The 14450-nt window shown below is 38.0% G+C and overlaps 1 protein-coding gene across 1 annotated transcript in view; it reads left to right on the top strand.

Annotated features, from left to right (window-relative positions):
* Nucleotides 1-13758, top strand: part of PRRG1 (proline rich and Gla domain 1) — an 89761-nt gene extending 76003 nt beyond the window's left edge. Inside the window, 1 exon segment of the mRNA XM_036271306.1 lies at nucleotides 12054-13758. Coding sequence (XP_036127199.1) covers nucleotides 12054-12539 — 486 coding nt within the window. The 3' untranslated portion in view covers nucleotides 12540-13758.
* Nucleotides 13759-14450: the final 692 nt, after the last annotated feature.

Genomic DNA, 14450 nt, shown 5'->3' with positions numbered 1-14450 from the left:
TGGGGTTCAATCTCTTTGCTCCTCAGGGAGAAGCTCATGGTTTTGAGTTCCCTCCTGGTTGTAAGTGACTGCATCAGAGTTTGGATTTATGGAGAGAACTTCTCTTAGCGTCGTCCTGCCTGCTTAGATGTGTGTTTTTTGTTTTGATTTTCCTCCATTTTATTTTTTTGTTTTCTTTTTTTCTCCACTTGTTATTAAGTTATTTTTGTTCCAGATGTTTCTCCTTTTCCCCCCTAGACCCCCTCCTCCCCATCCCACACCCCACCCCACTAGCATTGTTGTCTATGTCCATTAGATATGTGTTTTTTTTCCCCTTTCACCTAATGTGTAGGAGTTGCTCAAATAATTCTTAGGGTTTTTTTTCACAAGAATGTGTTCCATATGTAGCTGTCGATTTGGTCTGTCCATGGGAGGAGTTAAGTTCAGGATCTTTGTATACTTCTGTCTTATACTGGAACCCTGAACAAATTTTTAACAGTCAGTTTTTAATACTGGTCATGAGGGATATTTTGGGACTTGAAATTCCTCCTGTGGTCTCTTATACCAGTACAGCTATCAATTCCCCCCTCAAGTATGCTGAATCGAAACCATAACATTTTCCAATTAATTATGTGTAAATTATAAAAGTTTTACTTTAAGCTATGTGCCACCTTGCAAAAATAATAGTCCTCGTAATTATTTTTATTTTGTTAATCCTCACCCAAGGATATGTTTTTATTGATTTTAGAAAGAGAGATGGGAGCGGGGAAGAGAGAAATAGAAACATGGATGTGAGAGAGAAATATCTATCGGTTGCCTCCCCTGTGCTATCCGACCAGGGATCAACCCCACAACCTGGATATGTGCCCTGACCGGAAATCAAACCTGCAACTTTTCAGTATATGGGACAACGTTCCAACCAACTGAGCCACTCTGGCCAGGGGTCGTAATTATTTTTTAAAACACACAAAACCGCCCTGGCCGGTTTGGCTCAGCGGTTAGAGCGTCGGCCTGCGGTCCTGAGAGACCCGGGTTCGGTTCCCGCTAAGGGCACGTACCTCGGTTGCAGTTTGTCCCCGGCCCTGGTCGGTCGTGCGGGTGGCAGCCACTCGATGTGTTCCTTTCACATCGATGTTTCTCTCTCTCTCTCAGTTCCTCTCTCTCCCTCCCACTCTATCTGAACAAAAAATGGAAAAATGTTCTCGGGTGAGGATAAAAAAAAAACACAAACAAAACCATACCCTCTTCTTCATCCCCCAGCTATGTAGTTTTAAACTTCTCGTAAAGTAAACTGAATTGGCACTATACTCAGCATAAATACTGTTTCTTATTTTATCAAAAGTTATATCTACACATTCCCACCCTGTAGACAAAAAACAAAACCAAACAAACAAAACAAAAAATAACACAGAAATGTTAAGTGACTTGTGTCACTCCAGCCATTTCCCCAGAACATCCGTCTTGATAAAGAATCTTAAAATGTTTGTTCCCAGTTAGGCAGCTTTTCAAGTTAGAATTGTGTTTTTTGTTCCTCATCTCTGATAGTCTTTTCTTCCCTTTCCTTGTTCTACTTGTTCAAGGAAAGGGAGAAGCCATGTGAGTGCTGGACCATCCTCAGCAATATAAACTCACTGGGAATATCACCCACTTCCAAATTTCACAGGGTAGGTAAATTCTGATCTAATTACTCAAAGACTGCAAAACATTCTTAGCTCTAGTCTGAATTATGAGTAGTCCTTAAGGCCTTCAGTCACTCAAATTCTAATAAATTCCAGTGAGAAAATTCAAAACAAATACATTTTATAAAAGAGCAACTAATATTGCTTGATAGAATCCTGCACATACAGAATTTTGTTCTAAAACTCATCGAATGTGGTGAAACATCTGCCTCTTGGGGTTTTCTCTCTCAAATGGTTCAGACCTCTATGGAATATTCAGTTTACATTTATTATTTGTATAATTTTAGCCTGATCTAAAATTACTGAGAAACTGTAATGAGATTTTTCTTCATTAAACAAATTTTCATTCCCTCTGAAACGCTGCTTTACCAAGTCTTAGAATTATTTGCTCTTCCTGAATATCTTTGAATGCTTTCACTAACATAAAGACCTTTTTAAATAGCTTACAGAGATATAAGCTGAGTTTAATTTTTTTGAATGACAGTTATATTAGTCTTGATTTTAATTTCATCTGATTCTCTGTCCTAAAGAATAAAACAAGTCTAGTTCCCAAAGAAATGTGTCAGTAAGTACCTTTCTATCAGATCAATGCTACTTTAATTGAAAATATTTAATTTATAATCTGAGCCAGCTCACTTTTGACTAAAATTTAACATGATAGATTAAATTTTCTAGGAAAGTAGCCAGACGGGGTCAAAATGTCTTATACATTAAGTCAGATCGCTTTTTGGTTTGCTCGAATGCCAGGCCTCTTGGGTTCAAATTTCAGCTCCAACATTTTCATGTTAAATGACCTTAGCTATATTAGTATGTAACCTCTCTGGGCCTTCATTTCTTCATCTGGAAGTGGAGATGGTAATTATACACTCATTACTGGGTGTGGATTGAGTTATTACAGGTAAAGTAAAAATCTAGTTTTATAATTCCATTTTTGTCTAGGCTTTTTTTTTAACCATTCAAAATAAAAATCTGGTTATTTTCTTTTAAGATATATATATATATTTCCAGCATGTCAAAGAAACCACAGAAACTGAATTACATGGCCAACCATGAAAAAAATCATTTTCATATGCATTATTGATGCTTGATTATCCCAAGTTGATTTGGATAATATAAAAGAGCCACTTTTTAATGTGTTTATATAAGATTAGAATTATATAATTATTTAAAATTACATACTTGTCTATTTTTGTGGATAAGATTAAATAGGAGGAAAGGAGATGGTGATCTGAGAGATTAGGAGGCGACAGGGGAAATTCTCATCTGTAGATAAAAGAAAATTGAGAACAAATGAGATACTTGATAGGTCCCCATAAGTGCATGATTAAAAATATTATTTCCCAGAGTGATGTCAGCATCATGGAGAAGTGAATCATTCCCTTTGTGTCTCCCCTTTCAATTACAAGCAGTAGGACATCCACAGCCTAACATAGGATCCTCTGCACAACACACCAGGATGCCCAAGAGATCCATACATCTGAAGGTGGTTAGATTGTACCTTGTGGAGAGCATGGAACCAGAGGAACAGCAGTGGCAGAGCCCATGCCTAGAGGCTCCAGGAACCACGAGAGCACCCGAGATCCACCCCCCCACACACCAGTGGTGGCAGCTAATAAATAATTCAGCCCTTCCTAGCAGCAGGGGCTGCATCTAAGAACCTGATACCCTTGGCAGCTGCTGTACCCGTGACCTAAGATTCTCGGAACTGGGGTAGTGCCCACAGCCAAGGTACCATGACATGGTGGCAGCGCCTGCAACCTCAACTGTCCCAGCGGCAGGGGATGTACCCAAGACTCCAGTGCCCACAGTAGCAGCTGTGCTTATGGCCTGAGGCTCCAGACACAGTGGTGGCACCCAAAACCCTGCAACACCAACAGCAGCAAGGCACCAGCAACCTCGGAGGCACAAGCAGCAATGAGGGCACCAGAGATGCCAATGGCAAAAGCAGTGGAGGGTGGAAAATGCTAGCTCTCAGATAAAGCTAGAGTCAGCTCAGAAAGGTGTTCACTACTTCAGATGTGCTGGAAGAAGAACAACTCATCAAGCACCAAGAAAAAGTACAGTAATATGGTACCACCAAAAGAAATTGAAGTCATGGGAGTTTACCATCTAACTGATAATTCAAAACTGTTGTCATGGAGAAACTCAAAATGCTGCAGAAAATTCAGAAAGAGTTCGATGAGCTCAGGAATGAGATTAATGAACACAAGAATTACTTTACCAAAGAGATTGAAACTCTAAAAAAGAACCAAGCAGAAATTATGGAGCTGAAGAACCCAAGAATTGAGATGAAGAATGAATCAGAAAGCAATGAAAATAGAGCTCATCACATGGAAGAGAGAATTAGTGAGCTCAAAGAGCTCACCATATGGAAGAGAGAATTAGTGAGCTCAAAAATAGAAATCTAGAAATGATTCAGGTGGAAGAGCAGAAAGAACTAAGATCTTAAAAATATGCAGAAACTGTCCAGCCAGTGTGGCTCAGTGGTTGAGCATCGACCCATGCACCAAGAGGTTGCCGGTTCGATTCCTAGTCAGGACACATGCCCAGGTTGTGGGCCTGATCCCCAATGGGGGGCATGCAGGAGGCGGCCAATCAGTGTTCTATCTCATTGATGTTTCCATCTCTCTCTCCCTCTCACTTCCTCTCTCTCTAAAATCAATAAAGGAAAAAAAAATATAAAAAACAAATAATATGCAGAAACTATGAGAGAACTATCCAACTCCATTAGGAAAACAAACATAAGGATAATGGGTATCCCCGAAGGAAGAGGAGGGTGAAGAGGACAGAGAGTTTATTTAAAGAAATAATAGCTAACAGAACACCTAATCACTCAATGCAGAAAGACCTTCTCCAAGACACATTATGTTAAACTGTCAAAAGTCAATGATAAAGAATTTTAAAAGGACCCAGGGAAAAAATTCTGTAACCTGCAAAGGTGCCCCCATTAGGTCATCAGCAGATTTCTCAGCAGAAACTCTGCAGGCCAGGAGAAAAAGGAATGACATATTCAAACCATTGAAAGATTAAAACCACCAGCTAAGAATATCCAGCAAAGTTATCTTTCGGATATGAAGGAAAAATAAAGGCTTTCTAAGACAAACAAAAGCTGAGGGAGTTCACTATTAGACCTGCCTTACAAGAAATGTTGAAAATACTTCTTGCACCTGAAATGAAAAAGCAATGTATACAAAACTTTGAGTGATATAATAGAAAGAATCAGAGAATTGCAAAGCTACTTCAGAATATGATGTTAGTCACTAAAGTTTAACATAAAAGTTAAAGAGAAAAACTAATTAAAAAGAACTATAAATACTTCAATTTGTTAACAAATTCACAACAGAAAATATGGACACTTTGTGATAACAAAAATCATAAAAGGGGCGGAAGAAAAGGGCATAAGCTGTATAGGCATATGAAGATAAAATGCTATCAGTAGAAAAAGGACTGTTTTATCTAGGGCACATTTTATACAAAACACCAGAAAACAAAGATCCAGAGCACAGCTAAAAATAAAAAAGGAAACAGAAAAAAAAAAAATTACAGAAAATCACCAAAATGGCAGACATAAATACAAAAGAAAATAAACAATGAAGATAAAGAGCAAATAAAACAAAGGAGAAAATAGCACTAGTAAGTCCTCATGTATTAATAATTACCCTCAGTTCAAGTGGAATGAATTGACCAGTCGAAAGTCACAGAGTGCCTGGATGGATTAAAAATAAGATCCAAATATAAGCTGCCTCAGGAGACTCATCTGAGCTCTAAAGTCAAGCATAGGCTCAAAGAAAAGGGATGGAAGATGATACTCCAAGCAAATGGTAGCCAACAGACAAAATAAACTTCAGCCAGAAAGGGTAATGAGCTAGAGATGGACATTATATAATGACAAAGGGGAAAATCCATCAATGACACTTTATATGTATCATTATGTATATAACCAACATAGGAGCACCAGAATACATAAAGCAACCATTAATGTACCTAAAGGGAGAAATTCATAGCAACACAATAATAGTAGGGGGACTTGAACACCCCACTTACATTACATCAGTGGATAGATCATCTGCACAGAAAGTCACCAAGGAAACAGTAGCTTTAAGTGGCAATTAGAACAGAGGTATCTAATCAATATACAGAACATTTCCTCCAAAAGCAACAGAATACACATTCTGCTCAAATGCACACAGAACATTCTCAAGGATAGACTAGATGTTAGGACACAAAACAAGTCTCAACCAATTTAATAAGAATAAAATCATATCAAACATATGTTCTGACCATAATGCTATAAAGTTAGAAATCAACTATGAGAAGAAACCTGGAAAAATCAAAATATGTGGAGATTAAAGAACATGCTACTAACAACTTATTGGGTCAACAACAAATCAAAGAAGAAATTTAAGACTACATGGAGACAAATGAAAATGAAATAACAAAATACCAAAATGTATGAGATGCAGAAAAAGCAGTACCAAGAGGGAAATTTACAGCAATAAAAAGTCTACAAAAAAAAATAAAAAAGAAAAAGAAAATTTTAAACCATCTAACCTTACACCTTAAGAAACTAGAAAAAAAGAACAAACAAAGCTCAAAGTCAGTAGAAGGAAAGAAATAAAAATCAGAATGGAATAAATGAAATAGACACAAAGAACACAATAAAAAACATCAATGAAACTAAGGTGGTATTCTGAAAAGATAAAGTTGATCAACTTTTACCTAGAATCACTAAAGAATAAAAGAGAGAAGGCTTGCCCGGCCAGTGTGGTTCAGTGGTTGAGCACTGAGCCATGCACCAAGAGGTCACCGGTTCGATTCCTGGTCAGGGCACATGCCGAGGTTGTGGGCTAAATCCCCAGTCAGGGGGCATGCAGGAGGTGACCAGTCAATGTTCTCTCTCATCGATGTTTGTATCTCTCCCTCTCCATTCTTCTCTCTAAAAATCAATAAAGAAAAAAAATATTTAAAGAGAGAGAAGGCTCAAATAACTAAAATTAGAAACAAAAGAGAAGTTACAATAGATACCACAGAAATGCAAAGGAACAAATATATACACCAACAAATTATAAATCTAGAGGAAATGGATATGTTTTTAGAATCCTGCAACCTCCCTAAGTTGCAACAGTAATCAATAACTCAAAAAAATAAAAAAATAAAAAAAATAACAGTCCAGGACCACATGGCTTCAATGGTGAATTCTACCAGGCATTCAAAGAACATTTAATGCCTATCCTTCTCAAACTCTTCTAAAAATCTGAAGAGGAAGGAATGCTTCCTAATTCATTTCAGGAGGACAACATACCCTGACACTAAAACCAGACAAGGACAAAACATACAGAGAAAGGAACATCCTGGCCAATATCCCTGATGAACACATATGTAAAAATTCTCAACAAAATATTAGCAATCCTAATACAGCAATACATTAAAAGGATCATATATCTTGATCTTGTGGAATTTAGTACAGGGATGCAAGGATGATTTAACATCTAATCAGTCAACAAAATAAAATATAAAAAATCATACAATTATCTCAGTAGATGTAGTAAAATCATCTGAACAATTCAACATCAATTTATGATAAAAAAAGAAGTTAATAAATGGGTGTAAAGGAAAGTACCTAAACAAAATAAATGTCATGTGTGACAAATCTGCAGCTAGCATCATACTCAACAGTGAAAATCAAAGCTTTTCATCTGATATCAGGAACAAAACAAGGATGCCCACTCTCACCACTAATATTCAACATACTATTGGAAGTCCTTGATAGAGTAGTCAGGCATTCAAATTGGAAAGGAAGAAGTAAAGCTGTCACTATATGCAGATGACATGATTTTACTTAATAGAAAACCCTAATGACTCCACCAACAAACTATTAGAAATAATAAACAAATACAGTGAAGTTGTTAGGAACCATATCAGTATACAAAAATCTGTTGTGTTTCTATACACTAAGGCAAAAACACAGAAAGACAAATGAAAACAAACCCATTTACAAATGCATCAAAAAGAATAAAATACCTAGGAATAAATTTAAACAAGGGGATGAAAGCCCTGTACACCGTAAACTATAAGTAATTGTTGAAAGAAATTGAGGAAGACACGCGCAAAGAAAAAAAAAAAAAAGGAAAGATAATCAGTACTCATAGATAAGAAGAATTAACATTGTTAAAATGTCCATATTACGTAACGCAATCTACAGATTCAGTGCAATCCCTATTAAAATTCCTATGGCATTTTTCACAGAAATAAAACAAACAAAAAATCCTAAAATATTATGGAACTGTAAAAGACCTTGAATAGCCAAAGCTAAATAAATAGAACAAAGCCAGAGGTATATACACATTCCCTGATTTCAGACTATACTACAAAGCTAAGTAACCAAAATAGTATGGTATTGGCAGAAAAACAGACACAGTGATCAATCAATGAAAGCGAATTGAAAGCCCAAAAATAAACCCACACTTATATGGACAACTAATTCACAACAGTGGTGTCAAGAACATACAATGGACAAGATTTGAACTTCCGGTCAAGATGGCGGCGTAGGTAAATGCGGTATTGCGTCCTCCCACAACCACATCAAAGTTACAACTAAACTACAGAACAACCATCATTCAGAACCGCCTGAAATCAAACTGAATGGAAGTCCTACAACTATGGAATTAAAGAAGTAGCCATATTGAGGCTGGTAGGAGGGGCGGAGGCAGACAGGCTGGTCCCACACCCATGTGTGGTGGATAAAAATCAGGAGGATTCCTCGGCTGGGAAGGTCCTCCTCGAGGACTGAGGGGTCCCCGTCCCACTCCAGGTGCCCCGCTCAGGGTTCCAGTACCAGGAAGAGAAGTTCCCATAACTTCTGGCTGGAAAAACACAGTGGGAACTGAGGCTCAGGGAGGCTGAGGCAGCTGGAGCCCCAGGCAGCTCCTCTTAAAGGGCCTGCACACGGACTTATCGGACTCACTCCCTCTAAGCTTGGAGGGGAGGCAGCTCGAGGGGCACCAGAAACATACAGGGAAGAACTGAGCTGTTTGTCATTGGAGCAAGGGCTGGAGAGTGGGCTTTCTCTGGGACAAACGTGCTGTCAGAGGCCTTTGTTCCTTAGGTGAGCCCTTCCCTAGGGCAGCAGACAGCCACCGTATCTGGGACTCCAGCAACCTGGCTTACACTGGTTGCCTCACCCTGGTGATTCCCTGAGGCCCCGCCCCACCCAACATTCAGGCCCACCTAAGCTGTTGCCAGTTACTTAACCATAGGATTGGCCTGTCTTGGATCCTGCTTCAGGTTTTCCTAAATTCTTTCAAACAAGCAGCATCTGGTCTCAGCTAGCCCCATACCACTCGTTAAGTAATACACAGAAACAAACACAGGGAGGCAGCCAAAATGAGGAGACAAAGAAACAGGTCCCAAATGAAAGAACAGAACAAAACGCCAGGAACAAAACTAAGCGAAATGGAGATAAGCAACCTAACAGATGCTGAGTTCAAAATACTGCTTATAAGGATGCTCAATGAACTTAGTGAGAACCTCAGTGAACTTAGGGAGGGCCTCAAGAGCATAAAAAAAGACCAGGCAGAACTAAAGGAGGCATTAACTGAAATAAAGAATAATTTACACAGATTCAATAGTAGAGTACGTAAATCCAAGAAGCAAACCATCGATTTGGAATGTAAGGAAGCAAAAAACACCCAATCAGAACAGCAAAAATAAAAAGAATCCAAAAAAAAATGAGGATAGTGTAAGGAGCCTCTGGAACAACTTCAAGCGTGCCAACATTCGCATCTTGGGGGTGCCAGAAGGAGAAGAGAGAGAACAAGAAATCGAAAACCGAATTGAAACAATAATGGTAGAAAACTTCCCTAACTTGGTGAAGGAAACAGACATACAAGTCCAGGAAGCACAGAGAGTCCCAAACAAGAGCCCCAAGAGGCCCACACCAAGACACATCATCATCAAAATGCAAAAGGTTCAAGACAAAGAGAGAATCTTAAAAGCAGCAAGAGAAAAGCAGTTACCTACAAGGGAGTTCCCATAAGACTGTCAGCTGATTTCTCAAAAGAATCTTTGCAGGCCAGAAGGGAGTGGCAAGAAATATTCAGAGTGATGAAAAGCAAGAACCTACAACCAAAATTCCTCTCTCCTGCAAAGCTGTCATTTAGAATCGATGGCCATATACTTTCCCAGACAAGAAAAAGCTAAAGGAGTTCATCACCACCAAACCATTATTATATGAAATGTTAAAGGGTCTTTTTGAAGAAAAAGATAAAATATATGAACAAACAAAATGGCAATGGATACATATCTATCGACAATTGAATCTACAAACAAAATGAAGAGGCAGAACAGAAACATTCTCATAGATACAGAAAACATTTTGTTGGATGCCAGATGGGAAGGGGGTTGGGGGAATGGGTGAAAAAGGTTGAAGGGATTAAGACGGCAAATTGGTTGCTAGACTGACAAACCTCAAAGGGAAGAGGGTTAGGGGGTGGGAAGAAATAAACCAAAAAACTTATATGTAACCAATGGACACAGACAACAGTGTGGGAAAAGGCAGGAGGGGTGCGGGAGTGGGGAGGAGGTGGTCAATGGGGGAAAAATGAGGAACATCTGTAATACATTCAACAATAAAGATAAATAAAAAATAAATAAATAAACAAAACAAACACAAATAGAACATACAATGGAGAAAGGAAAGTCTTTTCAATACATGGTGTTGACTTTAACAGAAGAGCCAAAACCATAAAATATTAGAAGAAAACATAGTAAGCTTCTTGACATTGGTCTCAGCAATATTTTTGTGAATATGACTCCTATGGCAAGGGAAACAAAAGCAAAAATAAATGGCACTACATAAAACTGAACAGCTTATGCGCAGCAAAGGAAACATCAATAAAATGCAAAGGCGATCTAGCAAATGGGAAAAGATAATTTGCAAATCATACATCCAGTAAAGGGTTAATATCCAAAATATATAAAGAACTCATGCATCTCAACAACAAAAAGCCTGATTGAAAAATGAGCAGAGGAGTCCTGGCCAATGTGGCTCAGTTGGTTGGAACATCATCCCATACACTGAAAGGTGGTAGGTTTGATTCCCATTCAGAGCACATGTTTAGGTTGTGGGTTCAGTCCCTGGTTGAGTTGTATGTGGGAGGCAACCAGTCGATGTTTCTTTCTCACTCTAATGTCCCTCCCCCCCCATCTCTTTAAAATCAGTGAAAATATATCCTCCAGTAAGGATTAAAAAAAAAAAAAAAAGCAGAGGATCTGAATAGACATTTTACAAAGAAAACATGCACGTGACCAATAGGCAGTGAAAAAGTCAGTATCACCAGTTACTAGGGAATGCAAATGAAAAACACAATGTAATATCACCTCACACCTGTTAGAATGTCTGTCATCAGAATGACAAGAAAACGACAAGTCTTAGAATGCAGAGAAGAGGGACCTCACATGCTGATGGTGGGATTGTTAATTATTACAACCACTATGGAAAACAGTATAGAACTACCATATAGTCTAGCAAATCCTCTTCTGAGTATTTATCCAAAGAAATATAAAACACTAATTTAAAATGATATATGCACCATTACTTACAATAGCCAAGATAGGGAAGCAACCTAATGTCCATCAATGGACAAATAGATAAAGAATAGTTGGTATACAATGGAATATTAATTGGCCATAAAAAAGAAATAAATCTTGCCATTTAAAACAGTATGGATGGACCTAGAGGGTATTATGTAAAGTGAAATAAGTCAGATAGAGAAAGACAAATACCTCAGGATTTCACTATATATGGAATCTAAAAAACAAAATAAATGAACAAACAAGACAGAAACAAGCTCCTATATAGAGAAAAAATTGATGATTGATGGGAGGGGGTTTGAGGAGGATGGGTGAAAAAGGTGAAGAGAATAAGAGGTACAAAACAGTTATGGGGATGTACAGCATAGAGAATATAGCCAATAATATTGTAATAACTAGGTATGTTGTCACATAGGTACCAGATTTATTGGGGTGATCACTTTGTAAGTTATATAAATGTCTAATCACTATGTTATACAACTGAAACTAATAAAATATTGTATGTCCACTGTAACTGAAAGATTTTTTAAAATTCTATAAGCAGAAAAAATGTCATAGCTGAAAATATAAATAACTCCAAGTTTTGAAAGACTTGTGTTCTATTTTAGGAAGGATCTAGAGTGAACACCATGATTTTATTTGTGATTTCTTGTCATGGAAAATGTAGCCTATGGGTCGTTCAGACCGACAAATCTGGTTTTGGATTTTTTTCATTATGTTAATAGATCCCAGACATTTGTTCATTTGATATTTCATATATTTTGATCATACTTATTTTCAATTTATTTTGTCTTTTATTTTCAGAAAGAGATTTGGAACACCTATACAAAAGCTCAACAAGGAGAGAAGAACAGAGGAAGTGACTGGTTTCAATTTTACCTTACCTTTCCATTAATCTTTGGCCTCTTTATTATCCTCCTTGTCATTTTCCTAATCTGGAGATGCTTCCTAAGAAACAAAACTCGCAGACAGACAGTGACCGAAGGTCACATCCCTTTCCCTCAGCACCTTAATATTATCACTCCGCCTCACCCACCAGACGAAGTGTTTGATAGCAGTGGGATGTCGCCAGGCTTTCTAGAATATGTAGTTGGGCGCTCGGATTCTGTCTCTACTCGCCTGTCCAACTGCGATCCTCCACCAACCTATGAGGAAGCCACTGGCCAGGTGAACCTTCAGAGGAGTGAAACAGAACCTCATTTAGACCCACCCCCGGAGTATGAGGACATCATCAACTCCAACTCAGCCAGTGCCATTGCTATGGTGCCTGTGGTCACCACCATCAAATGAAACTGCAAACTTCTTTTTACTATAATCAATTTCAGAATACTAATGAAAGAACTTTCTAGCACTTTACCACTGCATAAATGTGTGTTGACTTATTTTATTGGACTCTGACAGCATACCACTTCACATTTTCTGATTTGATTTCAATTAATTTTGTTTCCTACTATAAAATCATTATCCATGCTCATTTTAGCTAATGGAAATATGTGAAGAGGGAAAAACAGTGGAAGTCTTCATGTGATGAGATGAGTTATATATACTTGTGTATGTATATTCATGCATATATACATATATGCATATATATATCAGCCCAACAAATGTGCAACTGTCTTAAAAAGCAATTAACTTCTGTCTAAATCACCTGTAAAGAGAACATTACTCAACAAAATTGGGAGTGAGGGAGACACCATCAATTTGTATGATAGATAGCAATATGCTGCTCAGTTTTGAAAATAAGATGAACTTAGTACGCTTTCTAATTTTTACTGGCATTTGTTAACCATTTTCTTCAACTACCTTAAAAGGAAAAAAATGCATGTAGTCGATCTTGATTTTCAGAACATTTCAGAAAGATGGAAGGTGCAGTAAACAATAACTTGCTTGTAGTGTATAGCAAGAAAAGTATTGGTCATTACTGGCATTTGGCTAGTCTTGTAGGAGGGAGTTTTTTTGTTGTGCCCCCCCCCCTAGTTAAACAGTGTTTGCATAATATCTTTGAATGTCTCATGCTATTTGTATTAACATCTTGGTGGAGAGGATTTCCTGCCAACAGAATAATTTCTTAAGTAGATATGTGTATTAGTGACAGTGACTGGACAGAGATTTTTCCTTTGCTCTTTGGTGACAATAATTATTTTCTTCTCGCTGTTTCATTGGCTTGCACTCTACCATCTACTCCCTCTCCTGCCACCACAGAATCTTCAAGCACCTAAGAATTTAGTTAAAATAAAATTCTTAAAATTATTTTCTTAACGTTTTTGTATAGACTGGAGTCTTTACCTCAAGATGATCAAGTCAATTTCCTATTAAATTAAGAACTGTGATTTTTATATTGCTCTCCAGTTGGTGGAGGAAGATTGAAAAGTCTGTTGTGCCAGGTGCACAATAAATTAGTTATAATAGCTTCACAGAGATCTCATTATTGTTATTTCATTTTGTATTTTCATCTGATTTTTTTAAATGTTTTTTTATTGATTTTTTTTGAGAGAGAGAGAAATATTGATGAGAGAGTAACATCGATTGGCTGCCTCTTGTATATCCACCACTGGGGATTGAGCCCGCAACTGGGGCATGTGCCCTGACCAGGAATCGAACCAGCAATCTCTTTGTGCATGGGTTGACGCTGCCACACCAGCTGGGCTCATACAATTTTTTTAACTGCAGGATTTTTACTTTTCCCTTGGATCAGAGCGAACAGGCTGTGAATGACCTACCCACATAAACTGGCTCAGAAAAAAAAAGTAAGACAGTTGTTTTTGTATGAAGATCCATAATGTACGTACTGGTGGAAAATTCATTATATCTTTCAGAGAAATGTCTCTGCCACTCCCAAGCCTCCTTGGTGCTGGGTAAAATGTTGGATGAGGCAATGGAATGCAGGTTTCAGATGTCATACACTGCTGCCTCCATCCCCACTGACCTCTGCCTCAGTCTTGCCCTGGAACCAAAGGAAGAGGGAGTGCTGGGGAGAGTCCTGAACTAGGAGTCAGATGACATGAATTCTAATCCCTTTCAACAACATACTTGTTATGGTACCTTGGGAAAGACCCATATCTGACTCTCAAATTCCTTAACTCTGAAACAGCAGTAAAATCATTTGTCCTGCCCTTCTCCAATGGCTTCAAAAGATATAATGAATGGTGTGCATGAAATCAATTTGTAAGATGTGAAGTTATCTAAGTGTAAGATCATAGC

The sequence above is a fragment of the Molossus molossus genome, unplaced genomic scaffold, assembly GCF_014108415.1.
Source record: "Molossus molossus isolate mMolMol1 unplaced genomic scaffold, mMolMol1.p scaffold_m16_p_2, whole genome shotgun sequence".
Classification (NCBI taxonomy): Eukaryota; Metazoa; Chordata; class Mammalia; order Chiroptera; family Molossidae; genus Molossus; species Molossus molossus.
The sequence above is the reverse complement of the archived record's forward strand: the minus strand, read 5'-3'. Positions and strand labels throughout refer to the sequence as shown.